Source organism: Malaclemys terrapin, chromosome 10, assembly GCF_027887155.1.
Source record: "Malaclemys terrapin pileata isolate rMalTer1 chromosome 10, rMalTer1.hap1, whole genome shotgun sequence".
Lineage (NCBI taxonomy): Eukaryota > Metazoa > Chordata > Testudines > Emydidae > Malaclemys > Malaclemys terrapin.
Window position 1 is genome coordinate 62,561,890 of NC_071514.1, and position 26,297 is coordinate 62,588,186.

The 26,297-nt window shown below is 40.9% G+C and overlaps 1 protein-coding gene across 2 annotated transcripts; it reads left to right on the top strand.

The window, feature by feature from the left end:
- Positions 1 to 26,297, top strand: HAPSTR1 (HUWE1 associated protein modifying stress responses). 2 transcript variants are annotated; one of them, XM_054043147.1, is made up of 5 exons: positions 1 to 423; positions 1,404 to 1,484; positions 6,769 to 7,044; positions 23,042 to 23,103; positions 25,778 to 26,297. In XM_054043147.1, the coding sequence occupies exons 1-5, from the start codon at positions 198 to 200 to the stop codon at positions 25,811 to 25,813; spliced, it is 681 nt and encodes a 226-aa protein (XP_053899122.1). In that variant the 5' UTR covers positions 1 to 197; the 3' UTR covers positions 25,814 to 26,297. The 2 variants fall into 2 exon arrangements, with proteins under 2 accessions (XP_053899122.1, XP_053899121.1); XM_054043146.1 differs by having other exon boundaries at positions 23,042 to 26,297.

A 26,297-nucleotide genomic window follows, 5' to 3' on the forward strand; every position in this document is an offset into this window, starting at 1 on the left:
GCGGCTCAGTGTGGTTGGAGCCGGCGGAGGGGTTGGAGCTAGGGCGAGCGAAGGCCGAGAGCATGGGGGTTAGGTAGGAGCGGCCCGGCCCCAGCAGCAGCCCGGCCGGCCGGCCTCCGCCGGCGGGGAGGGCAGGCGAGCGCTGCCGTGTGACGCGGGTCTGGGCGCGGCGGCGGCGGAGCTGAGCCGGCCGGAGGATGGAGGACAAGAAGGAGGAGGGCGAGGCCGAGATCCAGGAGCACGGGCCCGAGCACTGGTTCAGCAAGTGGGAACGGCAGTGCCTGGCCGAGGCCGAGCAGGAGGAGGCGCTGGCCCCGGAGCTGCAGGAGGAGGCGGCGGCCGCCGCGCAGCCCGAGCACAAACAGCAGAAACTGTGGCACCTCTTCCAGAACTCGGCCACCGCCGTGGCGCAGCTCTACAAGGGTGAGCGGGGCAGGCTAGCGGGGCGCCCGGCGTGCGGGAGGCCGGGCCGGGCCAGCCATGGAGCATGGGGGAGACGTAGCGCTACGAGGGGGAGGCTCCGCCGAGAAGCTGGCTGAGACGTGAGGGAGGAACCCTGCGGGGCGGGGGGGGGGCTCGGGGTAGGCCCCAGGGGAAGCCGGAGGGGGTGTGGTGAGGACGCGGCTCCGCATAGGGGCGGGGGTTCCCCGGGCAGTGTGAGGAGTGGGGGCTCCGCACCCATCCATAGAGGCGGACGGGAAAACAAAATGGCGTGAGGTGGAGCCGCCGCCTCCGCCGCTACCCTGGAAATCACCTTTCCAGCCCCCCGGGGGAGGGGACGACCCCGAGGAAACCCGCCGCTCTCGCCCCGCTCCGCGACTCCTGTCTCCAGCCGTGTCTGGAGCCCCGGCCCCTCCCCAGAGATCGCCCAAAATGGCGGGGGTGGGTGGGGGGGGGGGGGCGGAAGGGATCGGCCCCGGGATGGCGGCGAGGGGGCCCTTTGGCGTGAGGGGAGGAGCAGGTTCCCGGCAGCGCTCAGCGACCGCCGGGGGGAGCGAGGGGCTGGGTCCCGCCGCCGAGACCCACCCCGGAGGGGAGGGTGAGAGGGAGCCCTTGGTGACCCGCAGAGCAGCCGAGGGGGGGAGAGCCGAGCCGGGGACCGAGCCCTCCCGAAGGCGGCTCCTGCCGTCTAGCCCAGGGAAGAAACACCGACAAAATGGCGAGCGCGGGGCCGGCCCCATTGTGCACTGGGTTCTGAGGGGAGGGGGCAGGACAGGGCGCTGCGCCGGCGGTCCTGGGGCACCATCGCCTATCCCGGTTCCGGGTAGCAGGCGCGGTCGGCCCAGCCACACCCCGGTCCCGGGCTGCCTCCGGGAGGCTGAACAAAATGGCGAAACCTAACATGGCCGTTCGGAGTTAGTGTCTCCAAAATAAACAGCGCGTGTGTCCTTCCATTCCTGCAGACCGGGTGTGCCAGCAGCCAGGGCTCTCCCTCTGGGTCCCCTTCCAGAATGCCGCCACCGCAGTCACCAACCTCTACAAAGGTAAGGGCCGGCCCCGGCGCTATCCCTCCCCTCCTCCCAAGTGCTGGCCTTGCTCATAAAATCCACGCTGCTGCCTGAATCTTGCAACCTTTCCTTGGCCACTGTAGTTTGGCAGCAGTTAACTTTCTTCCATGTTGGCTCATGTGAGTGACTAACTTAAGTTGTTCCATTCCTAGGCTCTTGCATAATGAAGCTCTTAACATGTGCATGTCATTCTGATAAGCTCAGGAGAGGAGTACAACAGGCCATAGCATAGAATTTGACAGTGATACCTTTGTGTCTCTTGTAATTTTAAATAAGTTGTTTAAAAGGCAGACTTCATGTTCCAGATGCAAACCTCAGAGGTTTTTTTAGTAAGCATGCCTTCAAAGGTTTAATGTCTGCCAGTGTTGAAATTTGGTTGTAGGACAGTGGTGCTCATTCTTTATTAGATCTCTTACCTGTATCAGTTAAATTCATGCTGACGACTTTTAGTGACTACTTAAGGTGCCCAAAGGAAATGGGGAAAGTTAACTTTCACTAATATTGTAACATGCAAACAGAACCTTCTGGACACTTGTGATGCACAAAATGCACCCATGATGCACAAAAATGTAAAGTCATATTTAGAAATTTGATGACACTTAGAGTTTCTACAAAGATACACTGAGTTTAACTATCAATCTGTAGCCTCTGATTGGAAAAGGTACTTGTAGGTCACTGTTGCAGAATGATCCTGATAGGAACAGAAACATTCAGTGACTTTCCCAAATCAGCTGTCTGAACAATGCAAACTATGGCATTGTGGCTCTCATTACCATTGTCTGTTTGCTAATGGTGATGAGTCAAAAGCAGAGCTTTTAAAAAAGAAGAACCCTAGAATAAAGTACTCTTTTGCTTGAGTTTTATTTTTTGCACGATTTTGTTTAGCTGCATATCTGTTTTGCTTCATGCCTACAATTCTAAATGGAAACACATATATGCATGCTTTATCTTTGATTGTTAGCAGTTGGCTGATTTGTCAGTCCATGGATTTGTTTTAAATGACTGAACTGAGTTTAGCAGTGTAGTATTTCTGATAACCGATCAGGCTTCTCACCATGCGGTAATAAATGGGGAGGAAACAGTAGGTGTGTAACCATTACATTGGAGACTTGCTTCTCCTTTGTAGACCATCCATGAAGAGTTAGTGAAATAGACATTGTAATCTCTGCTTTTATGTAGTTCTCAAAATGGAATGTGGGCTTGATGGAATAGCCAGAAACACTAGTTCTAGGCTTTGACTTGGCAGCTACACAGTGTTAATCAGCCACATTTCCTTGATGATGGTCAAACTACAACAGAGCTTCCACTTGCTCATCTATCACTATGGGATAAAGAGGAGCTGTTATGTAAATCAAAGCTATAATCTGGCTAGAATATCTACTGCCTATATGCAAACTTTGATAAACTGGAATCTTATTGATTTGTGGCTCTTCAGAGCACCTCCCCTTTTTAGGAAGGACTGCTTGGATTCAGTTAAAGAATTTGTTTTAAAGTTTTGCAAGAAAAAATAAATTCATGATATTGTTCTGCCATGATTATTTAACAGAATAACTTGAAAATACATTACCATGAAATTAAAATGATCTGGCTCTCACGTGAATAAGATCATTTAAATTGATAGTCATTAAATTACACACTTTTTTGAAAAGGTTTCTGTTTTTTCTTCTGAGTAGTGGAAATTACTATGAATATTTTTAGTCTTGTGTATTTCACAGCCTGTGTCAAAAGTCAGTTTTACTGTTTCCTCTATAAAGTCTTATTGGCTGCAGCCATGTTTACACTATGGGTTCTGTAGTGCCATAGCATAGATGTTTACTTTGATGGAAGGGGTATTTCCATCAACTTTGGTAATCAGCCTCCTGGAGTAGCAGTAGCGAGATCAAGGAAAGAATTCTTCCATCTATCTATCTAGCTACCGTCTCTTTAATGGACTACATTAAATTGCCTACATTTCAAGGGGACAGAATCCCTCTAAATAAAGCTATGCACAAGGAGAGCTGGCAGGGTAGAATGTTAAATACAGATGTAGTACTAAAAAGTTCTAAACATTCTTGTTGCTCTTTAAAACTTGGTTCATTGTGGTTACTATCAAAGGTGTGGGAGGCCGTGTGCTTCACATGAAGCTGCAAAAAAGTCATCAAAGGAATATTGTATGATGAATCAAGCATCTCAAACTGCCTACATCAGGAACATCTGTTAAATATATTTAAAGCCATTTTTTACTTGGTAACAGATTATTGGCATGCATATATATAATTTCAATAAATGTTATTCAAGTATGTTCAGTTCTCCTTCACACCTCAATTCATCTGCATATAGTTTTCACTTTTAAACTTGATTAGGCTCTTAGCATTTAATCACTCTTCATACAATATTGTCCAATCAGTTGCAGCACTGGGCACCAAAAGTATTTTAAGTTTTTTAGATCTACTGACAATATGTCCATCTAAACACAGAAAATGGGCTGTTGCTCACTAACTGTCCTCCATATCCTACTTGGTTTGCCCTGAAAATGGTTTGGCTGCTTGTTCAGAGGGGACACAACTTTTCAGTACCATTCCAGAAAGTGTGTTAGAGACCTGTTGGAATATGATGTCTAGAAATCTTGTTGGACATGACTTCACTAGGAAAAAGGGATATGTTCATTAGGATATTAGATGTTGTGTTAAAACTAAAAGTGACTTGTCTAACCTAAGTTTAGTTATTTGTAGTCTTAGCTGATGGAGCTGAACCTTAAGGGGAGTGTAGGATTGACCTAGATCAGCTATGTGTTAAAACTACAATGACCTGGTCTATACTATATTAATATCTTAAAACAGCTTTTTTTTCTAATGAAGGCAAGACATGTCCCATCTATACTAGCAGCCAAATACCTTCAGCACCATATGACTGGAGATAGTGGTCAGCCCATTGTTCATGTATCTCAGCAACAGACCACTTTTCATAGATGGCACTTAACCTTGATGGCTTTATGTGGACTCTTTTCTTTCCTCTTACTTTCTGTGTTGAAGGTGATCCTGGCAAGCAATTAAAGGAACACTGTCAATTTGAAAACTAGTTTAGAGTTCTTAGTAGCTTCCATAAGTAGATCTGTATCAGTCCTTCCACCAGCTTTTGTAATCTCATGTTTTCCTAGTCTCCAAAAATGTTTCTTTAGCTGTGTGATAAAGTCAACATAAATATTGTGGTTTTGACCAGGCAAAATACGGTCAAATGCACATGATAAACTGAGAGGAAGTTATTTGTTTCTCTTACTATAATCTTTTTGGTGTTCCTTTTAACAGTGTGAATTGAGCATCCTGTTTGAATAGTAGCTATTAGACTTGGACATCAAAATATTAATATGGAGGAGGAATCTTTCATAGGCTTACCACTTCAAATATTTTTATCATAAAGGATGTGAAATTGTGTATTTGTTTTAGATCTACACTTTATATACTAAACACATCCGAACTGTTTCTAGTTAAAGCTTTGGGACATGGTATTTGCCAAATATGTTTGAAGTGCTGCTAATTTTTAAACTATGATGGCTGAAGCATTCCTACTTGTGGTCAGAATAAACACCAGGGTTTTTTTTTTTTTTTTTACACAAATCGGGTAATAGTGCCTTGTAAACAAATCTTAAATTATTGTTCTACTGACCTTGATTCTCAAATACAATATGGCAGTTTTGTATATTATGTGTAAAAACGAGTTTGGAAGCTGGTTTGCAGGTAAATCATGTATAACGCTGTTTCAGTGAGAAACCTGTATGAATTATTTGAATAAACAAGTATGAAGGAGCTATTGACATGGTTTAGGCATAGAACTCTTTGTTCATTAGTGTTTCCCCAATCGGGGGAAAAACACCAGCGCTTCAGAAACACTCATTTAAGGAGCATTGCCAAGTTCTTAAATGTATTTTCTCTGAAAGATTAAGTAAAGGAAATTGGAGTGGACTTTCCAACATTAAGCTCCATGTCTTCATTATGGAGCAAGAGCAAACATGGTGTCTTGTTCATATGCTGAAATCACTGTTGGCAAAGCACTGAGAAGAAACTGCTGTGGCAGAAACAGTAGAATAAACACAATGAGTACAGAACATTGTATGTCCTATTTAAAATGTGACTGATTTCAGTAACATACTGACGTAGTTCTTAGACTAATTAGCCAGAGTTGTTAGAAACTCCTTTTAAAGTGGATCAAATGATCTGAAAGGATCTACTAGAAAATAACAAAGTGGCATGCACACGGTGACAACTCATGTCAGTATCCAGAATGAAATTCAACTTGGTAGGAGATCTAATACCTGAGGGAGATCCAGCCAAAGATTTTGTGCACTAAACTTGTCCTGGGCTTTGCAAGTAGAAGGCGTGAAAGGCTTTTACAAAATATACCTTCATGGATTATGAAATACATGAATATAATAAGTCAGGGAATAATTCAAGATGTCCCACATGAGACAATTTACAAAAAATGAAGCTTGGAGCATTGCTAAAGTACTAGCACATGGCTGCCTTGAATTCAAGGGATGCTTTCTAAAGAAATCACACCTCTGAAAATTGTTTACCTAGAGCAAAAGGACGAGGTTTTGTGTGATAACACCTGGTGTTTAGCTTGTTTCCCTAGTTTGTGGATATTCTTGCACGCAGTGGAAGAGAATAACTTTAAAAGGGAGCATAAAAAGCCAAAACTCATTAGGGGGACTTGCTCAAGTGTAATACCAGAAATTACTCTTAAATTTGTTTAAATTGACTTTAGATATGATAATTTCTTCAAAGGTTCCACTGTTAAGTACTGACTTAACTGAAATACCATAGATAATGCTTTAGTTCAATTTAAACACAACTCTGTCTGACTCTTTACATCAAAACTTGAGTATAATCAGTCACCACTTATTTATAGCAAATACTTTTGATGGCACCATAAACACCAACTTGGGATTGGGAACTGCAGTGTTGGGTGCTATGCAAACATGGAAAAGAGACCATCCCTGCTTAGCAGTTTAATATGTATAGGATATAAACTATCTTCTATGAAGGCAACTTTTAAGCTTGTGTATACCAATGTTTGTCCTGATTGTGTCTCTTGAAGATGTTAGATAAGTGTTACTCAGAACTCCAACATGAGGAGGGAACTGGGGTGGGCTGTGGTCTCTTGCAATCTCATTCTTGTCTAATCGAACACATGGTAACCCTTATGAATGAACAAGCTACAGACTAATTATTCTGCTTCAGATGCAACACTTAAGAACATTCTTTGTCTTCTTCTTTTTTTCCAGAAAGCGTGGATGCCCATCAACGAAGCTTTGATGTAGGAATTCAAATTGGCTATCAGCGTCGCAATAAGGATGTGTTAGCTTGGGTTAAAAAACGCAGAAGAACTATTCGTAGAGAAGATTTGATCAGCTTCCTATGTGGAAAAGTTCCTCCTCCACGAAACTCTAGAGCTCCCCCAAGACTGACTGTAGTATCCCCTAACCGAGCTACTTCAACAGAAACTAGCTCATCTGTAGAGACTGATTTGCAGCCCTTCCGTGAAGCCATAGCTCTGCATGGTAACAGTAATTTTTTTCAATATTTCTTTTTAAAAGATGGGTGGGAATCCTTAATGGGGAGCATACCTTTCTGTTAAGCTTTGGGGTTTATTTTGGGGCTCCCTTCACTACAGTGTAACCAGAGAGGAAGTGTAGTTGGCATCCTTGTGTAAAGGCACTTGCTCTGGAGCAGTTATGTGTTACTAACATGTTAGTTAATTGCTAAGAAATGGTACAATTGTTAAATTCTAAGTGCAGGCAAAAGTTTTTCTGCATTAAGGAGCAAAGCATTTTTTGAAATTGGTATCTTGTGCAGCTGTAGTCTCCTAAAGTGAGCTTAGGATGCACTTGTAGCCACCCTCTTTCAGCAAAATGATTTCATGTTGAAGAAAAAGGACTAAAAAAAAAACCACACGTACCGGTCATCCACACGTACCGGTCATCTACTGATCGGTGCCAATACTGATGATGGGGTGCTGTCTGTATCTTCAGAACCAATTTCTGGAACATGCTGTTGAAAAGCCATACTTCGTTCTGGAAAGAAAACAGGCTTTTTCTAAAAGCATTGATCCTACCCATTGGTGGAAGAGTGGATGGCATCTTTCATGTTCGTTTTTGACGTCTCTGAAACCTGAATTTCACCAGTCACTGGAAGGCAGTTTTGTTTTCTCCTCTCTTTGCTTCTGGGAGCCTGTTTTCTTACCCCTACTTTCCCTTTCTCTTTTTCCTAGGAAGAGGGAGCTCTTGACTGGCCTATACTCCCTCTTAAATAAATAAATAAATGGAGATATCCCATCTCCTAGAACTGGAAGGGACCTTGAAAGGTCATCGAGTCCAGCCCCCTGCCTTCACTAGCAGGACCAAGTACTGATTTTGCCCCAGATCCCCAAGTGGCTCCCTCAAGGATTGAACTCACAACCCTGGGTTTAGCAGGCCAATGCTCAAACCACTGAGCTATCCCTCCCCCCCTCTTATCTGTTCCTTTTTAGTAATGCCCTTCCACTTTGCTTAGTCCCAATTTCACTGGTGTGCTTAGCATCCTGACTGGTCAGGAATGGGCCAAGTGATTGCATTTCTTCTTGAGTGGATCAATCAAACTTTGGTCAGCTTTTCATTGCTCTGCACTACTAGTGAAGGCATCTTTCAAGCCATGCTCAGAGGATAATATTCCTCATAGGAAAAGCTGTAACACTTTTAGAGAAGCCATTACTAGTACTGCACAGCTGCCATTTTTATTTCTAGGAGTTCTCATTAATATAATGTGGTTCAGGGGTGTACCTCAGAGGAATGGTTCTTACTGTCTGAAAGCTTTAGAGAAATTGATTCAGGTGCAGAATTTAGTGTTTGAACTTTTATTTAGCCATAATGGCTTGGTGTGGCTCCCAAACCCTAGGAGCTGGTTTCTTATTTCTCCTAGGTAGCTTTAATTTAACAAATACCCATATTCTAATACTCATATACCTAAATTGATGGTTACTTGATTTTTATTGCTGGCTTTTAAGTGCTTTCATCTTTTAACTTTTAAAAAAAACTTTTTTATTCACAATGGATAATTTATACACTCATCTCTCACTTCTTCATCCTTTCAGAGTAAAATAATCTCAAGTTTCATGACTTCTCTACTCAAAACATACTAAACCTTTTCCATTCTTTGGGTCATCTAAAAATTTTAATGTGAACGCAAATGAGCAGAGTCCTTAAAGTATAAAATGATGGGCCGGTCCAGCCCAGAAGTAAATTACAAAATGAATTTTAGAAAAAAATCTTAATTCAACTGTCCTATGAGACTGAATAAATTAAAACTTGAGTTTTTCATAGGACAAGTATTCATAGAATATCAGGGTTGGAAGGGACCTCAGAAGGTCATCTAGTCCAACCCCCCCTGCTCAAATCAATCCCCAGACAGATTTTTGCCCCAGATCCCTAAATGGCCCCCTCAAGAATTGAACTCACAACTCTGGGTTTAGCAGGCCAATGCTCAAACCACTGAGCTATCCCTCCCCCCTATTAGGAGTTAGGGAGATGGAAGCAGGACCAGGTAGAGGAAAGGGGTGTGCATGGAAATAAATAGGCTGCTGGCATCTTCAGTTGAGGAAATAATTTAAGATTGCAGTACTATCACACTACAGACTTCGTTATAAACTTAAAGAATTTCAATAGCAAAGCCACAACCAAGATAAGAAGATACAGAATGTTTGCTTTGGTCTCTCTGGTTCCGCATAACAACTCCCCCTCCTTTTGAGAGAGTCCCTTTTTGATCTCTGTGTGTGGGCCTCTTGGCATTGTCTCTTAACCTTCAAGTATGTGTGGAGAAGTGGCTTAGCTTGAACCTTCTTTTGGTTCTGGGTTTTTTCCCCCTTATGGCTTCAGTTAAACAAAACCAACATTCGTATAGTAAACACACCAATAATTGGGTCATTATTCATATTCATATTCATAAGTTACAGGGCAACTGGAGATGAGGGTGGCGGTCTGATTCTGGGGGTGGCTACATCATGTAGGTGCCTGAATTCTTTCGGGTGCCTGCTAGGTACCATTCTTTAGGATTTATGCAGGTAGACTTAATAACCACCAGGCAAAAAATAAAGTTACATTGCTTTAGGAGCAAGTAATAGTATCTTTTAATCATTAAAAGGGAATTATGTGCAAAAAAAAATTCTGCACACAATATTTTAAAATTCTGCATATTTTATTTGTCAAAATAACACAATATAATCACACCATTTTCAATTATTTGCTGACAAGTATTTTGAAACAAATTACCAAAATAGTTGAAAATGGTGTGATTATATTGTTACTGTTGTTTTGCCATATAAAATTATGTAGAATTCTAAAATTTTTAATTTTTTGGTGCAGAAATCCCTAGAGTAGCAGGGTTCTGTATTGCGCAATCTGAGTGCAAGCAGCTTGGTGGGGGGTCTGGGTGCATGGTGAATCTGGATGCACGGGGGCTTGTTGGGGAGTCCTGGGTGTAGGGGGAATGGGACTCTGCAGGGGAGTCCAAGTAAATGTGGTTATGGCGCTGTGTGTGTGTGTGTGTGTGTGGGGGGGGTGTCTAAGTGTGGGGGGGAATGGGGCTTGGTGGCGTGTGGGAGGGGGTCAGTGTGTGGCTTGTTTGGGGCTCAGTGAGGTGGGGGTATGGGTGTGGAGGCTCCCGATTCAGGGGGAGGCTTGGTTCGGGGAGACGGGAGTTCTGGATATGTCAAAGAATGAGGCTCGACGGGGGTTTTTGGTATGGGGGGGTTGGGGGTGTCCAGATACACGGGGGTTGTGTGGCCAGGGGGAGCAGCTCCCTGTACAGTGACCCCTCGCCCTATGGCTGAGGAGTGATGGGGCCAGGAAGTGGGAGAAGGCAGTCAGTGTATTGGGAGCTGCTTCTGCTGACCACCCAACCCCCATGTATCTGAACCTCCCCCATACCCTGTCAAGCCTCACCACCACCTTCTTCCCCCCACAAACACACAGGGTTCAGAGCTTCCTGCAGGCCAGCTAGGGGAAGCTTCCGAGGTTGATTTCCCCCCCCCCCCCCCCCACCTCTCCAAAGCTGTGACTAATGTCCCTGGCTGGCCTGGATATCCCTAGTCCTCATCTCCTTCCCACCCGATCCCAGGGTGACTTACCTCTCCCCTGGCTGCCCAAACAGACACTGCTGAGGAGGGGTGCGTGAGCACTGGTGCAACTTCTTTGCTTCCCCATAGAAACAATTTTTCTGCAGAAAAGCAAAGAGAATCTGCAGGGCAACATATTTCTGCATGTGTGCAGCAGTGCAGAATTCCCCCAGGAGCAAATAATTTAGAAACTGTATGAAAAAGTTCATCAAGTTCCTGTCTAGCTGCCCCCACTCTTCAATTGTACTATAATATCTAGAAATGTCCTTCCACTTCTTCACTTGGCATACAAGTCAATCACCCACTGGATTAGTTCCTCCTGATACACGTTTTCTCTCTTCCTCATACAGTCTATCTTACACTAGTCATCTGGTGACCAGGTTCATGTTTACCTATTCTTTTTAAAATGACTGCATTCCTCTACAGTTCCTTCTGTCTGAATACATTAGACAGATTTCAAGAATCTGTCACTTTCCATATCATTCTCCTTACCAATCTTTAGACTCTTTCCAAAACTCAGTAGTTTTTCAAGATTTGGAATATTATATGCAATTTTGGCCACTGAGACTTGTGTATAATCAACCATCTCTTGTTCTGCTAAAGCTGGCAGAAAAGCAGCACTTGTAGAATAACAAAGCATGGAAGTGCACATAAGAAACATTAAGTACATGTTTTTATTTAATACTTTATTAAAAAGTGACACTTCAAGAAACTAACTATCTTTAATGTCGGTTTCACAGAAGTGGACATTAGTTCTACAGTTTTTCCAGTTGGCTAATTTTTGATTGATATGAGCAAATCGTACAATCTGCAAGATAATGAAGTATTCCAGTATAGACATTGATTCCTATCCTTTCTATGTGATACATCTATGAAGTTATATCTGTGTTTAGAATCCATTGAGAGGGAGAAGCTATGCTAACAAAGGAATAGGGAGGTGTTCAAAGTGTTTGAGGCTACAGCTACACTACAGGGGGGAGTCGATTTAAGATACGCTATTCACTTAGCTGAATTTGCGTAGCTGGATTCGACGTATCGCAGCCAACTTACCCCGCTGTGAGGACGGCGGCAAAATCGACCTCCGTGGCTTCCCGTCGACGGCGCTTACTCCCACCTCCGCTGGTGGAGTAAGAGCGTCGATTCGGGGATTGATTGTCGCGTCCCGATGGGACGTGATAAATCGATCCCCGATTCAGGCGGGTAGTCTAGACCCAGCCTGAGTAATTGCTGTTTGAATCTGTTTAGTGCTTTCTTTTCTCAACTTCCAAAAAAACATGCATCCTGTAGCCATGAGTTAGTCTGGCAAAGTGAACAATTCTACCCAAAATGTGTAGGGAAGAGAGAAGGTTCAGGTTCCTGCAGGGAGACTGTCACTCCAAAATTGAACTCCCTTCTCTCCCCAACTCTACTAACTTAATATGTGAGATATGACAGGGCTCTTAAATTTCTTAGCTGGCAGTCTTGTGGACTTTACCCAGAGGGTTAGGCCTTTGCAGAGTCAAAGTAGGAAACAGTACCAAATCTCTGAAAGTGGAGCAGCTCTCACTTTGGGCTTGTCTTCACTACTGGGATAAGTCAACCTAAGTTACACTACTCCAGCTACGTGAATAATGTAGCTGGAGTCGACGTAGCTTAGGTCGACTTACCCCGCTATCTTGACTGCTGCATCGACAGGAGTTGCTCTCCAGTCGATTTACTTTACTCTTCTCATGGAGCTGGAATAGCAGACTCAACTGGAGAGCGCTTTGATGTCTATTTAGCAGGTTTTTGCTAGAACCGCTAAATCAACACCTGCTGCATCGCTTGCAGCAGTGTCGATCTTTCCGGTAGTGAAGACAAACCCCTAATCTTTGGAGTAGTTTCTATAAAACAGTTCAGTGTCTTATTAGAAGTGAAAGGAAATCAAGTTAGGTACTGTACAATGCTAAGATGAGGTAAAAGTACAGGCCATCATCGCTATGAAACCTTATTTATGTATTATCATTGAATTGCATTAGTTACTATAACTTTTCCTTCCAGAAAACTTGTGTTTTGTGTAGGCAAGATTCTCTGATTTAACATAAAATAAAAAAAAAATTCTGGAGTCAGAGAACGTGCTATCATGAACCAATTAACTCCTTGATTTGTTCCCAAATCCTTGCCTTGAGAATCAGTACACTTATATTCACACAGTATGTTAAAGGTAGCCTTTCGAAAACTACATTAACCCAAAGATAGTCAAACACTACCACAAAAACAAATGTGATGTTGCAGGTTGCTACCTGCTCAAGCTCCCTCTCTATGGCTTAGCTACTTGAACTGTTGGGAGTATATTTTAACTATTTGACATAAACTGATGTCCAGATTGCCTTTTTCTGAAGCATGAGAAGAACTGTAAATTAAGTTTTGGTTTCTGCGTTGTGTTTATGGGGATGTGTGTGGTACAAATGGACGATAGGTCCATCAATGGCTATTAGTCAGGCTGGGCAGGGTTGGTGTCCCTAGCCTCTGTTTGCCAGAAGCTGGGAATGGGCGAGGGGATAGATAACTTGATGATTACCTGTTCTGTACATTCCCTCTGAAACACCTGGCATTGGCCACTATTGGAAGACAGGATACTGGGCTAGATGGACCTTTGGGCTTACCCTGTATGACGGCTCTTATGAGGCACTGCTTTATGGTGAAACTATTTTAAAGTATATTGGATCCTGTTGCAAGACTTCCTTTGCAACAAGTTTAAAGCTTCAAGAAAACTGTAGGGCCAAATTTTCAAAACTTGTATGTGTGCTTTCTCTAATTACACATGCATGCTTCCACAACTTTGCTTTCTGGATGTGTATTCCAGTTTTCAATTGAAACTGTCAAGCCACTGTTTAGAACACCTGTTCCGTAAAGAAACTTAGTCACAAGATTTCCAGAAGTAGAAATTTACTTGGTCTTCCCCTTGTTTCCAGAACTTACTAATCCCCTATGAAAGACAAGGAACACTCAAATTTTCTCAGAGGATCCCTACAGTAATGTTAGTGGACACTTTAAGTCTTCCTTTGTTCTCCTTTCAATTCCTTTTGCTCTCTTCCACATGGCTCTTTTGTCTCCTTGTGCGCCCCCTCATCCCCACCCACACACTGGCTTCCCAGTTGCCAACACTTCCACGTTCCTCTCTCAATCTAGAACCAGTAGTATCGTGGTGGGAACTATACAGAACCCTAAAATAAATAGTGACTGATTCATTTGTCTGATAGCCGTTCCTAGTAGAGGCAGCTAGACTGGCTCTTTATTTCCAGCTGCTTCTACAAGCATCCATGTGCTCTGTAATGAAGACCCTGAAAAAATGGAAGCAGCTGAAGGGGAGTACCCAGCAGCTTGTGACCTACCAGTGCATGCTCCCTAGACCAGTTTTAGAACCATTTAATTAATCACAACTCCCTCAACATACAGTACCTCTCTTAAAGGAGTGTAATGCATGAACACTGTTTTCCCCCACAATGAGTAGGAATGGCATGCTTACCGTGCTGTCTTACCACAGGATCTCTGTTGCAGCTCTGCTTTTCTCTGATTACTTAGAATAGTAAAGTAGCATCCTGGGCTATGAGGGATCTGGACATGACACTGGAGTTTTCTGATGAGTAACACTGTCTGAAATGATTCATTTTTCAAGCCGCTTGAGTTGTAATGCTGCTCTGATTGGTAAATGCGTGGTCAGTGTATACTGTATTCCAAAGTTTTAACAGTCTCTGCTACTCCATTCTAAATGTACTTCATCAAAAGGGCAGTAACTCTGGGTCTGTCAGTGATTGGGATTCTTTCACCTCTATTCTTCTGTAACAACTGCAGTGAGCCTCAGAGTGCTGGGAGTGAAGGATGTAGGGAAACACTGATAAAGTGGATTAAATACATGGATATCACTCCTCCAAAACCTTTGACAATGATTTAATTGCTTTAGCCCTAATACTACCATAGCAAAACGAACCTGGTTACTTGATGATTTAACCTAATCATCACGTCATCCCCAACCACATTCTCTTCACCATTTGAAAAGGTCACTCTGGCTTCATTCTCTAGTACCCTGTTTCCCCGAAAATAAGACATCCTCCGAAAATAAAGCCTACTTACAGTTTTGCCTCTCGTTGTAATATAAGGCATCCCCCCGATAATAAGACCTCCCCGATAATAAGGCATCCACCGATAATAAGGCATTTTTCATTTCTGAAAAATAAGACATCCCCTGAAAATAAGACCTAGCGCATCTTTGGGAGCAAAAATTAATATAAGACACTGTCTTATTTTCGGGGAAACAGGGTATATAAGAAAGATATGTAACTTTCCCTGCTAGAGATGACAGCCTTCCATCACCCTCTTACTTTTGTATTTTGATGTTGTACTACATAACATCAATAGCAAATTGTGCTTGCTAAAGGTGCAGGTTTGCACCTTGCAGGTGCGTGGGTTGAAAGAGAAGAGCAGAGTTAATGTGTGCTGTAGTCATAAGAACATAAGATGGACCATACTGGGTCAGACCAAAGGTATCCTGTCTTCCAACAGTGACCACATGCCAGGTGCCCCAGAGGGAATGAACAGAACAGGTAATCATCAAGTGAGCCATCCCGTCACCCATTCCCAGCTTCTGGCAAACAGGCTAGGGATACCATCCTGGCTAATAGCCATTGATGGACCTATCCTCCATTAACTTATCTAGTTCTTTTTTTGAACCCTGTTACTGTCTTGGCCTTCAGCATCCTCTGGCAAGTAGTTCCATAGGTTGACTGTGCGTTGTGTGAAGAAATATTTCCTTTTGTTTTTAAATGTGCCCCTATTAATTTCATTTGGTGACCCTTAGTTCTTGTATTATGAGAAGGAGTAAATAACACTTCCTTATTTACTTTCTTCACACCAATCATGATTTTATAGACTTCTATCATATCCCTCTTTAATCTCTTTTCCAAGCTGAAAAGTCCCAGTCTTATTCATCTCTTCTCATATGGCAGCCATTCCATAATCCTAATAATTTTTGTTGCCCTTTTCTGAACCTTTTCCAATTTCAATACATCTTTTTTGACATGGGGTGACCACATCGGCATGCAATATTCAAGATGTGAGCGTAGCTTGGATTTATAGATAAGACGACAATATCATATTGTCGATCTATCCCTTTCTTAATAATTCCCAATATTTCGTTTGCTTTTTTGACTGCCGCTGCACATGAGTGGATGCTTTCAGAGAACCATCCACAATAATGGCAAGATCTTTCTTGAGTGGTAACAACTAATTTAGACCCCATCATTTTATATGTATGGTTGGGATCATGTTTTCCAATGTGCATTACTTTGCATTTATCAACATTGAATTTAATCTGCCATTTTGTTGTCCAGTCACCCAGTTTTGTAGCTCTTTCCAGATCCTTTTGTAGCTCTTCGCAGTCTGCTTGAGACTTAACAGTCTTGAGTAGTTTTGCCACCTTACTGTTTACCCCTTTTCCCAGATCACTTATGAATATGTTGAACAGGACTGGTCCCAATACAGACCCCCTAGGAACACCACTATTTACCTCTCTCCATTCTAAAAACTGACCATTTATTTCTACCCTTTGTTTCCTATCTTTTAAGCAGTTACCAACCCATGAGAGGACCTTCCTCTTGTCCCATGACAGGATACTTTGCTTAAGAGCCTTTGGTGAGGGACCTTGTCAAAGGCTTTTGGAAAATCTAAGTACACTATATCCGCTGGATCCCCCTTGTCCACATGCTTGTTGACACCCTCAAAGAATGCTAGCAGATTGGTGAGGCATGATTTCCCTTTACAAAAAAATGTTGACTCTTCCCCAACAAATTATGATCTATGTGTCTGATAGTTTTGTTCTTTACTGTAGTTTCAATCCGTTTGCCCGGTACTGAATGAAATGTGTGGAGTAGAGAGTATTTACTATTGGTGTCACTTCTGTATTAACATTGGTTGTTATAGCTTTATAGAGAATGAAACTTTACTTTTGCCGTTGGTGTCATGGAGTGCGTTGTGGAGAGGGGCAATAAATAGGTGGCTATATGTAGTCGACATTTTAATGAATCCTGTTTTTCCACAGTACACTTCAGATTCCTTGTGTTTCCACTTAATTTTTTTTTTTAAATGGACATTTAATCTCAACAAACCAAAATTTCTCTGGAACTTGGATAAATTATCCAGAAGACTTCAGTAATTGCTACTTAAACTAAATCCTCTTCCTATTTTGCTGATTATTTTTTCCCTTCAACTACAGTGGTTCTCACACTGGTCCAGAGACTTTACTGGTTGTCATCTGCATTTGAGATACAAGTTAATATTTCCCATGGACCACTTCTACTTTCAAAATGAATCTTTTTTGCGAACTTCATGAAAGATGGGGAACCATTATTCTACTGCATGGCACTGAGTTCCTTCATGAAACATGTCCTCTCTAGTTAACCATTCTAGGCTCTTGTTTACTTTGCTAATATGTAAGGTTTTAATGTTTGTACCTGAAATTATTTGAAACGGTCATCAAATTTTAATGTATTGCAACTTCCACTAATATTTTTTAATGGTTTTTCATGCTTAATATATGCATCTTTAATATTGGACTCTAAAAAAGCTCTTGACGTACTAGCACTTGAAATACTAGTGTTGCTTTCTTGTCTTCACTGGAAGACTTTGGCAACAGTTGAAGAATCTGAATAGTGATGTCATGCGTTGTAACTTAACCCTGGAACTCTTCCTCTTCTTTCTTTCACTCCTAAATTGAGGGGAAGGATATGCTGAATTTCAGTCTAAAGTGATACAGCTGCTGCTACTCAGTCTCAAGCCTTTCAGTAAAGAGAAGGAAGTCCCAGCCTAATATTTCAAATGCAAAAGCAAGCAGAAGTTTTCAAAAATGCAGTCTTGATGCAACATAAAGAAGCAATGAAGATGAACACATTTTCTTGCTTTACATTTTTCTTAGTTTCTCTATTGTGTGCACTACAATTGTTTATATAAACTTGCTGCATATGCACCAATACTTAAAATGCAGTTCTTGTGCTGAACAGTGATTGGCCAGCATTAATCATGTAATGAAAGGTCCCCTCCAACGTAACACACAGCATGTATGAAGGTTGTGTGAATATCCTACCTTGTGTGGCTGAAATATCATAGTTACCTGCACAGACACTAAAAAAGTTGTTAGCTTATTCCTTACTCTAGAACTTGTAATAGTGAAACGTCTTATACTCCTTACTAATAACGTTCTCTCCTTCTCACTACTGCTATCTAGTATCTGTTCCTGTTAATCTAATCGCTTAAGCCATTTAGTTGTTTGGGTTGTGTTCTAGTAGGAGCAGGCTGAAAACTAGAGCCTGATACAGTGTACAGTAAGGAAGATATAACTTAAGTTTATTGGAATGGTTTCTTCACACAAGGATTGTCTTATTATCTGAACTGTGGGTCATTGCCCTACAACAGCTTTTTAATTTGTGGACCCCATAAACATTTTGAATAGAGGTGCAGACCCTTTGGAAATCTTGGATATAGTCTGCGGACACCAGGTTGAAAACTACTGTTCTATGGTAACAAGCTTTCGCAGACCCCTTCAACATAGTCTGCGGACCCTCATTTGAAAACCACTGCCCTACAATGTCTTGTTTCTTGTTTAGTTTAGAGTATTGTTCTGTTAATAATACTGACATCCAGCTGCTATGGAATAGCAATTTGCCATTTCAATAACTTACCCTACAGTGCATCTGTTAAACCTTCTATATTTTAATTTGGTAACATAGCTTTAAATTGTGTTACAACAGTCACCAGAACAGCAGTTTATAAGAGAACAATGAGCTGTGTTTACCCTGAGTAAAAGGATTAAATTGTGTGTAATGCTAGCCTCTGTTAACTGAGACAAAATTAGTAATGAGTGCTCTATTAAAGTTTTCTTAAAATCTCATTATTACAAAATACACTACAGTTTGCATATTTGATGAAGTAGTGCAAGTTAAAGTACAGTTAATAAAGTACATCTTGTGATACATTATCATTGCTCTCCAGTGTTCTCTTTCTATTTGTAGAAGTTAATAATTCAAAATGGGTTCCCTGGTCCTTGTGAATTAGCAGGCCTGTTTGTAATCTCATTTTAATACCTTTCTATGTGTCCTGGTTATTGAATGGGCATTTAAATGTACCATGATGCAAATTTATCTAAATCTCTTGAAAGTAAGGTGGATGTTCAGTATATGCTTCAGGCACTACTATAACCTTCACAACCTTGATTTTAAAAAAACTAACTTTCTTTAGGTATAACAAGTGCACTTTTTTCAATTCTGGGCTAGGTATCTGTTTTAAAAATCAAAACACTTTTATCCTAGTGTTTAATGGTCACTTGGACAGACTTCTTTCAAAAAGATAGCACTTGACAATGGTGTCTGAAATTAAACCTCAATCTCGTCCTTACAGAAATACCAAGTTAAAAGAAGCTTCAGTTCTGGCCCTTGAGCTCACTGAGCTTTGGCTTTAAAATGTTCACTCTCCTCTATTATGTGCACAAGTCAAACAGTGGAGATTGAATTCACAAGTGAATCTTGACTAGTCAAAGCATTGTAGTCCTTTGGCTGCCATAGGTGTTGCATATAAGGTTAAATGAGTTGGACAAGTGTCATAAGTTGATGACCATTTACTTGAACTAATGCTGAACATGTATATTGGACAAGCCTTAGAAGAGGAGTGGAGCAAATAGCAAACTTTTTTTTTTTTTTTTTTTTATTTGGTAAATAATTGAATTTGAAACATTTGATCTCTTTTTCAGGAACCTTCGGGTACTCTATACCAGAGACAACACTACTAAAAAAATTTCCATTCACCATTTTGTATTTTAGCTTGTAAATCTTACAATTCTTAACCAAATTAAGAACTTCACAAGAAACTTGCTCTGATACTTAGACTTATCAGTCATACAATCAGTATTGTGACTATTTAACCAACATAACTAATAGTACAGGCTCTATATACTCCTGGGGGAATTCTGGGCAATGCAGAATTTTGCGGAAATTAACATTGTGTGTGAAGGATTTCCTTTCTCCTGCAGAAATGGACAGCAGAGCCCAGTTCTCACATAGAAGAGGCTGCCGAGGGGAGGGAAGGGAGCTAGAGGGGTCTTGGCAGCTGCAGTTCCCAGCATGCCCTGAGAGAAGGAGAGTGGCGTGCAGGAAACTCCACACAAGCCTGGGAATGAGCATCAGGCTGTTTCTCCCTCTGGATCCCTGGGCTCTGGTGGGGGTTGGGGGTGGAGGCAGGTGTCTGGATGGGGGGGGCACAGCTGGGCTCTGGGAGGGGAGGGGGCAGGTCTCTGGATTCCGGGCAGGGGGAGGAAGTGCAGGCCCTGTGGTTGGTCTATAGGAGGGGACGGGCATGGGTATCTGGGCAAGGGGGGCCCCCCCATGGCTGATCTCTGGGAGGGAAGGGGTGTGGGTATCTGAGCCCTGGAGGAGAGTGAGGGAGGCTATCTGGGCCAGGGCTTTTGGGGGAGAGGATGTTCGGGAGTATTGGCCGAGGGATGTGGGGGCATGGCTGGGCTCTGGGGGGGGAGGGGTTTGTGGGTATCTGGCCCCCCAGCTGGGCTCTGGTGGGGGGGGAAGATGGCAGAGAAACAGAAACTGGGTTGTCAGGGGTTTCTTGACCACTCTACTTCTGGGGAATTTTTGTGTCTGTATTGTTACAGACATACTTGCTGACAGATATTTTGAAATAAATTACCAAAATAATTGAAACTGGCGTGATTATGTTGTGTTATTTTGAGAAATAAAATGTGCAGAATTTTAAATTTTTTTGGCGCAGAATGCCCTCAGGAGTAGCTCTCTAGTAATCTGCAAAAATGGCAAATTTATGACAGCATGCAAGTTGTAAATTCATAAGCAGGAAAAGCATCACTATCCCACTTGTTGCCCTGCACTCCTTGTTAGTAATACTATGTGATTCTCAAAAAAGGTTTATGTAACTTTGGTTGTAGTCATAGGAATAGTAAAACAAATCTTATTTTTGTGTTAAATATGTCTTTAGAGTTTGAAGATATGTTTAACACATCTCTTGCTTTTGCAAAATAGCTGTTCCAGTGACTTTGTGAATTGAAGCATTATTTAATAGTTATATTTTGGTAGTTCCCAGAAGACCACTATCGGGATGTCTTGGATTTTTATCTTGCTTTAGAAATGTTTGGGAAAAGCACTTACTAGTGCTCTTAAACACAGGCTTCCACTAAGAATATGTCAGAATTCTTAACCTGTTGTTACTATCTGCTCTGTGAGGAGCCCCATTGACTTTATTGCTGGTTTGTGGTCATAGGGCTCAGCTTGCGGTATTTAAGCCCTTGTTCAGCATTAACATACAAGAGGTCAGTTATGCTGTTAGGATGTTTCTCCTCTCACCACCACACTATACCTTTTGTATGCAATCTCCCTATCTCTGCCCTCTCAAAGGGGGTTTCTGGCAACTAGAAATGGACTCCAAAGTGCTGACTTGTTTTTCTTTTCCTTTCTGATGTATCCCCTTATTTTAATGTTGCTTTTACTGATTGTTCACTCTTGTGTTATGGGGAAAAGCAGGTACTGTGATGCTGGCACGTAATCTAGCAATTTAGTTTTTAACTCTAAATGCACTTCACTCTAGCTTTCAATAACATGAATATCCATGGCGTCTCTGTCCATGTGTCTCTGTGCACTTAGAGTACTTCATTTGCTGTTTGTCCTGTATTTTCCTTTTTAATGAGAACTTTTTTTATTAAGCTGGTCTTGCAATATAGGCCTGTGAAAACAACCCCTGTAGGAAGCTTAAATAAGAACGAACTTTTAAAGCTTGTCTGAAGTTCATTAATTTTTTTTAAATGAACCTTACACACTTGGAGTTAAACTTAAATTTTGTTGAATAAATTATTTTAAATGCATTTGTCAGATTTCTGGGTAGTTTGTATGGGCTGCTTGCAGCAACACTAGGCAGACTATTTTTTTTAAAGTCAAATTCCCAAAGAATTTAGGCAGATATAATACCTCAAATAGATTGTAAGTTGACCATACAGATCTAGGTTATATATTCAAAATCCTATACTGAACTCTTTGTAACGAGTGGATGTGACTTTCAAAAGTTGCTTCTTTACTCTTCCTCTTGCTAGAAGTGATGTGTGTTGACAATCTGGTTCTACTGGCTGCTTTCCTTTCCGGTTGCATTGTTTTGTGCTCTGCCAGTATACCTGAGTAAGCTCTTCTACATGATATTGATTGTGTTTTGTTCTCTAGTTCACAGCTTCCATTTGATTAGCAATCCGTATAGTGAATATACTCCCCTCTAGATGCTCTTCAAATAAGGTGTCATGAATCTGAGCACTTGCTTATCTTAACTTGAAATTATCAGGACAATGAGTTTGTAGGGAAAGAATTGGTAGATTCATATGTTCTGTGGAAACACACAAGCCATATAAGGGCTGATCATGTATTAGAACACACTGCTTTTGCCAAATTCTTACACTGCAGTAATATGTCCTTGTGTGCTTATGTAACAGAGAACGTTATTGAATATTGCTGTAATTATCTGGAACAGTCACAAATAATTCAGTGGTAAAATAGTGTTAATTCAGATACTGAAAATGGAAAAGTTCTAGTGATCACAATCTAGAAATGGTTCACAAATCTCATATCCAAAATGCTGTCACAGGTACCTTGCCCATCTCTTAAAATGTTTGTATAGTTTTATTCAGACATCTCAACCAAGTTAAGAGCTTGTTTAAAGTTGCTTATTCTCAGAAATGCCAGAAGATACCACTAAAGTTGTTGAAAGTAAAAACTTTGCTTAACTACTTTTGAAACCTTGTTCAGTTTAGTTGCTGTATAAATGTCTGTCCTGTTTGTCATATCAACACAATTCCTAACAAATGAAAATGTAGCTTTGTTTGTTTCCTGCTCGTACTAGTAATTCTGGGAGTTAGAGGAAGTCAGATCAAAATCAAATGCCCTAGAAACTCACTACTAGGTCAGTCTCGAACTGGATAGTTAAAGTACTTACATAGTAAGAATAGTTTATTTTTAAATGGATTACTGCTTAAATTGAAAACCCACATTTCAGGATAGGTTGTCTATACACTCAGATATCTGGATTTGGGTGAAGCAGGTTTTTTTTCCTCACTAGTGATTGATGTATATCACGAGATTGTAAACAGCTAATTTCATATGCATTGTATAGGAAGCAACTTTAGTAACTCTACATGCTCAAATACACTACATGCTGAAAAGGGGCTGACTTTCATTGCCTACACAGGCATACATACATGCAAGTGGTAATGGAATGTTATCTGACCTATGAATTTTCTAGCATATTACAGAAACTTCAGTGTCATTCCTTATAATGCGCAGGAAACGAGTTCATCTTCTGTCTTGCATTATTGCCTTTTTAAAATATTTTCTTTCTTTTTTTTCTAGGTCTTAGTGGTGCAATGGCTAGTATAAGCGTTCGTTCAAGTACCCCAGGCTCTCCCACTCACGTAAGCAGTGGTTCCAATGCTAGTCGTAGGAGAAATGGACTCCATGATGTTGATTTGAACACTTTCATATCAGAAGAAATGGCACTCCACTTGGACAATGGTGGAACTAGAAAGCGTACCTCAGCCCAGTGTGGCGATGTCATTACAGACTCACCAACTCATAAACGCAACCGAATGATCTAAACTGCAAAAATTTCAAACCCACCATGCTGCTTGAAAGCCACTTGATCCTCAGAGTACTATTGAAAAGGAAACATGAGGCCATCTTCCCATATTCACTGTTTAAGACAAGTGAATTCAATAATTGCCATAAAGGAAGTTTTAGGTATTACAGTAGATGCCTCTTGTAACTACGGCTTTCTTAAACTATATTCTTAGCAGAGGACATCAGATATTGTGTAGTAGTTAGCAAGATCATCATAGGCGAACATGTATCCGTTCCAAGGCTAAAAGTGACCTTACTTGTATTCTTAAAGGGAAAGGAAATATCAGATGTTTTATTTGGTTATAGAATGCTTTGTCCTTATTTCCTGCTGTGTTGAGTATTTGCTTCAACAGTATTGCCAGTTTGACTGAAATCGTCTAAAATATGACTTGGCATCTTTGTCAAATCTGCAGGCTTCCATTTTCGCAGCACTGTATAAGGCACCTAGTTTCTATATAGTAACAGTGTGCAAGTTATAAATATTGGACTGTGCCCTTTTTAGTTTTAAAAGCAGTTGATAATTCTGGTGATTGTGTGATAATGTAAAGAGGTGCTATGATGGTCATGCAATTAATACTTAATATTGAATCAATACAAGGATCTTTATTGGATTCACTTTGTGTGTTTTAGTGCTCTGAAGTAGCAATATTAAACTTTTTCCCCAATTAACTTCATAGGGTTTTACATTTTCAGTTTAAGAACATATATGTACTTACTGGTATTATCCTTGTAAACATAAACAGTGCAAACTGCACCAGTGCTGACCTAAATTTAGAGAAAAATGTCCTGTAATTGGAGAATAGGCTTTTTTGTTCAGTATTAGTGAAGGGTAGGTATTGTGTACAACCGTATCCCATTTTACATTTTGTGTGAAGTAATTGCCCATGTTGGGGAGGGGTGGGAGGTGAGGGACTGGGGAACAGTTGGAAAAGGGTTGTGTTCTGTCTGCTGATGAGCAAGTTTTCTGGTCACTGATGGAAACTGTTTGGAGTGACTAGCTTCTGTGTGACATCGTCATCTTTAGGATGAAGTGAGGTGCAGGTTTTGCCAAGTGCTAAGACAATAACTTAACTTCTAGTTTTAATTTTGAAGAAAAGATCTTTGTTTTCAGTAAATGTAAAATAACATATTGGATGGCTTTCAAAGCTAAAACCTGCATTCTTACAGTGTCTTTAACTGAATGTCCTGATGAATATGTAAAGTTGAAAACTGGCTACACAGTTTAAACTTAAATCCAAAAAGTCAGATGTGGATCAAAGGTGCTCACTCTGCAAATCAGTACTGTTAAGTGCAGACACTTCAAAAACTCATTACTTAAAAGAGAACAATTTCTAAGTTAAAACAGTTTTTTTTACGTTTAGAAATATCTGATCTTGATTTCCTCTTTTTGGCAACGAACTTTCGTTCAAAAGCTTCTGCTTATGAGGAGGGCTAAAATAGGGAGGGGTAAGGAGGTGAAGAGCTGCTGACTTGAGGGGGAGGAGGGAATGTTTGAACTGGAGGCCCCATTCACACTGTAATAGAAAACAGACATTCTTTAAGCTTGCCTTACATTCACTTGCAGCTAAACAGAGGTCTAACACATGGATGGGGCCAAGCTATGCTAGAACCACCATATTGAAAATTCTATTCTAGTTTTCTGCCTGTTAGATCATGTTTTTGAACTCTGTTCTAATATATCTTGGCCACAAGTGAGTGTATGCTTAAGCAATTTAAGGTAAGTTTACGTTCTACTAGCCAGCCTCTGATTCAACATTCTCCTGCCTGATCAGCTGGGGCAGGGTTACAGCTGTTTCACTTTCTTATAATAAAAAGTCCTCTAGCATAGAAGTTCTCCATCAAAGGCAGGGCAAAGTCCAGGATACATCATGTTGTATTTTTCAAAAATTTTGGAGGCATCTTTATATATTCTAAGAGGAATGATTTTGTTTTTAATTTGTATATAAATCAACAGGTTCAGGAGTTTTTCAACAGTTCCATAGTACTGTACTAAAAGTTTGCAGTTCATGGAACCATATAAGAATCTTAAAAAATAAAAATAAAAAATCTGTTTGCGGTCTAACGGCAAACCATGTAAAAAAGCTGCCAGTGTATGTACAATTAAGTTACTACTGTTGACCTAAAGCCATAGGGCTTTGTGTGATATTTATAATTCTTTTATAAAGTATAGAACTAATTTCAATTCTATGAGACTTTGCATTTTAAACCAAGATTGACTTGTAAAATGGGATTGTAAGACAGTAGAAAAGATGTTAAAGCAACTTTAATTCTGCAAAATGACCTACTTGTAGGATATAAGCAGAGGTATTTCTTACCCATGAAATAGAAACAGCAGGTGGGTGTCATGATCAGCCTTGAATAGACAAATGTGCCACTCGATGAAAACATTCTGAAACCCCCTTCCACTTTTAGTTGAACTAGTTCATAATTGTGCAATTAAACCAATTTAGGATATCTTTGTTTCCTTAGATCTTTGATGCCGAACATTGGGATTTCTTGATGTGAGACAGTTACTACATGTAGTAGTACTAATGTTGGAGCTCCACACATACTATGGAAAGTACTGGGTTAAATGTGACTTACGCTTAAATCTATCCAAATATGACTACACATGGAGCCTGATCTGTTTTAATTTTTTTTCAAGTGGAATAATAAATGCCTCTGTTTAAGTTAATGCTTTGAAGCTTTGCATTCAATTTAGTACCATTTAAACTAAATTCGTCAAGCTTTTTTGATTTGTGCCATTTTTTTGGTAAGAGAAAGCAGGCTTTAATATCTAACTGGTTGCATTAATATTTTTTTGCTTGTAACTTAAATATTTGACTTATTTTTACCATCTTCCATTGGTATTTCATTTAGCCCCAAATGTTACTTGTTCTTTAAGTGTTAACCCCACCCAAAAATGACCTAAAATGCATGTATTCACCTGATAAACAGAAGGAGAGCAGATTGTTTCTTTAAAAAAAAAAATAAACATTCAATTCCAGTA

Coding starts and splice junctions, on each gene's coding strand:
- HAPSTR1 (XM_054043146.1), top strand. CDS start 198: ATGGAGGACAAGAAGGAGGAGGGCGAGGCCGAGATCCAGGAGCACGGG. Junction 424..1,403: donor CGTGGCGCAGCTCTACAAGG/GTGAGCGGGGCA, acceptor CCATTCCTGCAG/ACCGGGTGTGCCAGCAGCCA. Junction 7,045..23,041: donor TGAAGCCATAGCTCTGCATG/GTAACAGTAATT, acceptor TTTTTTTTCTAG/GTCTTAGTGGTGCAATGGCT.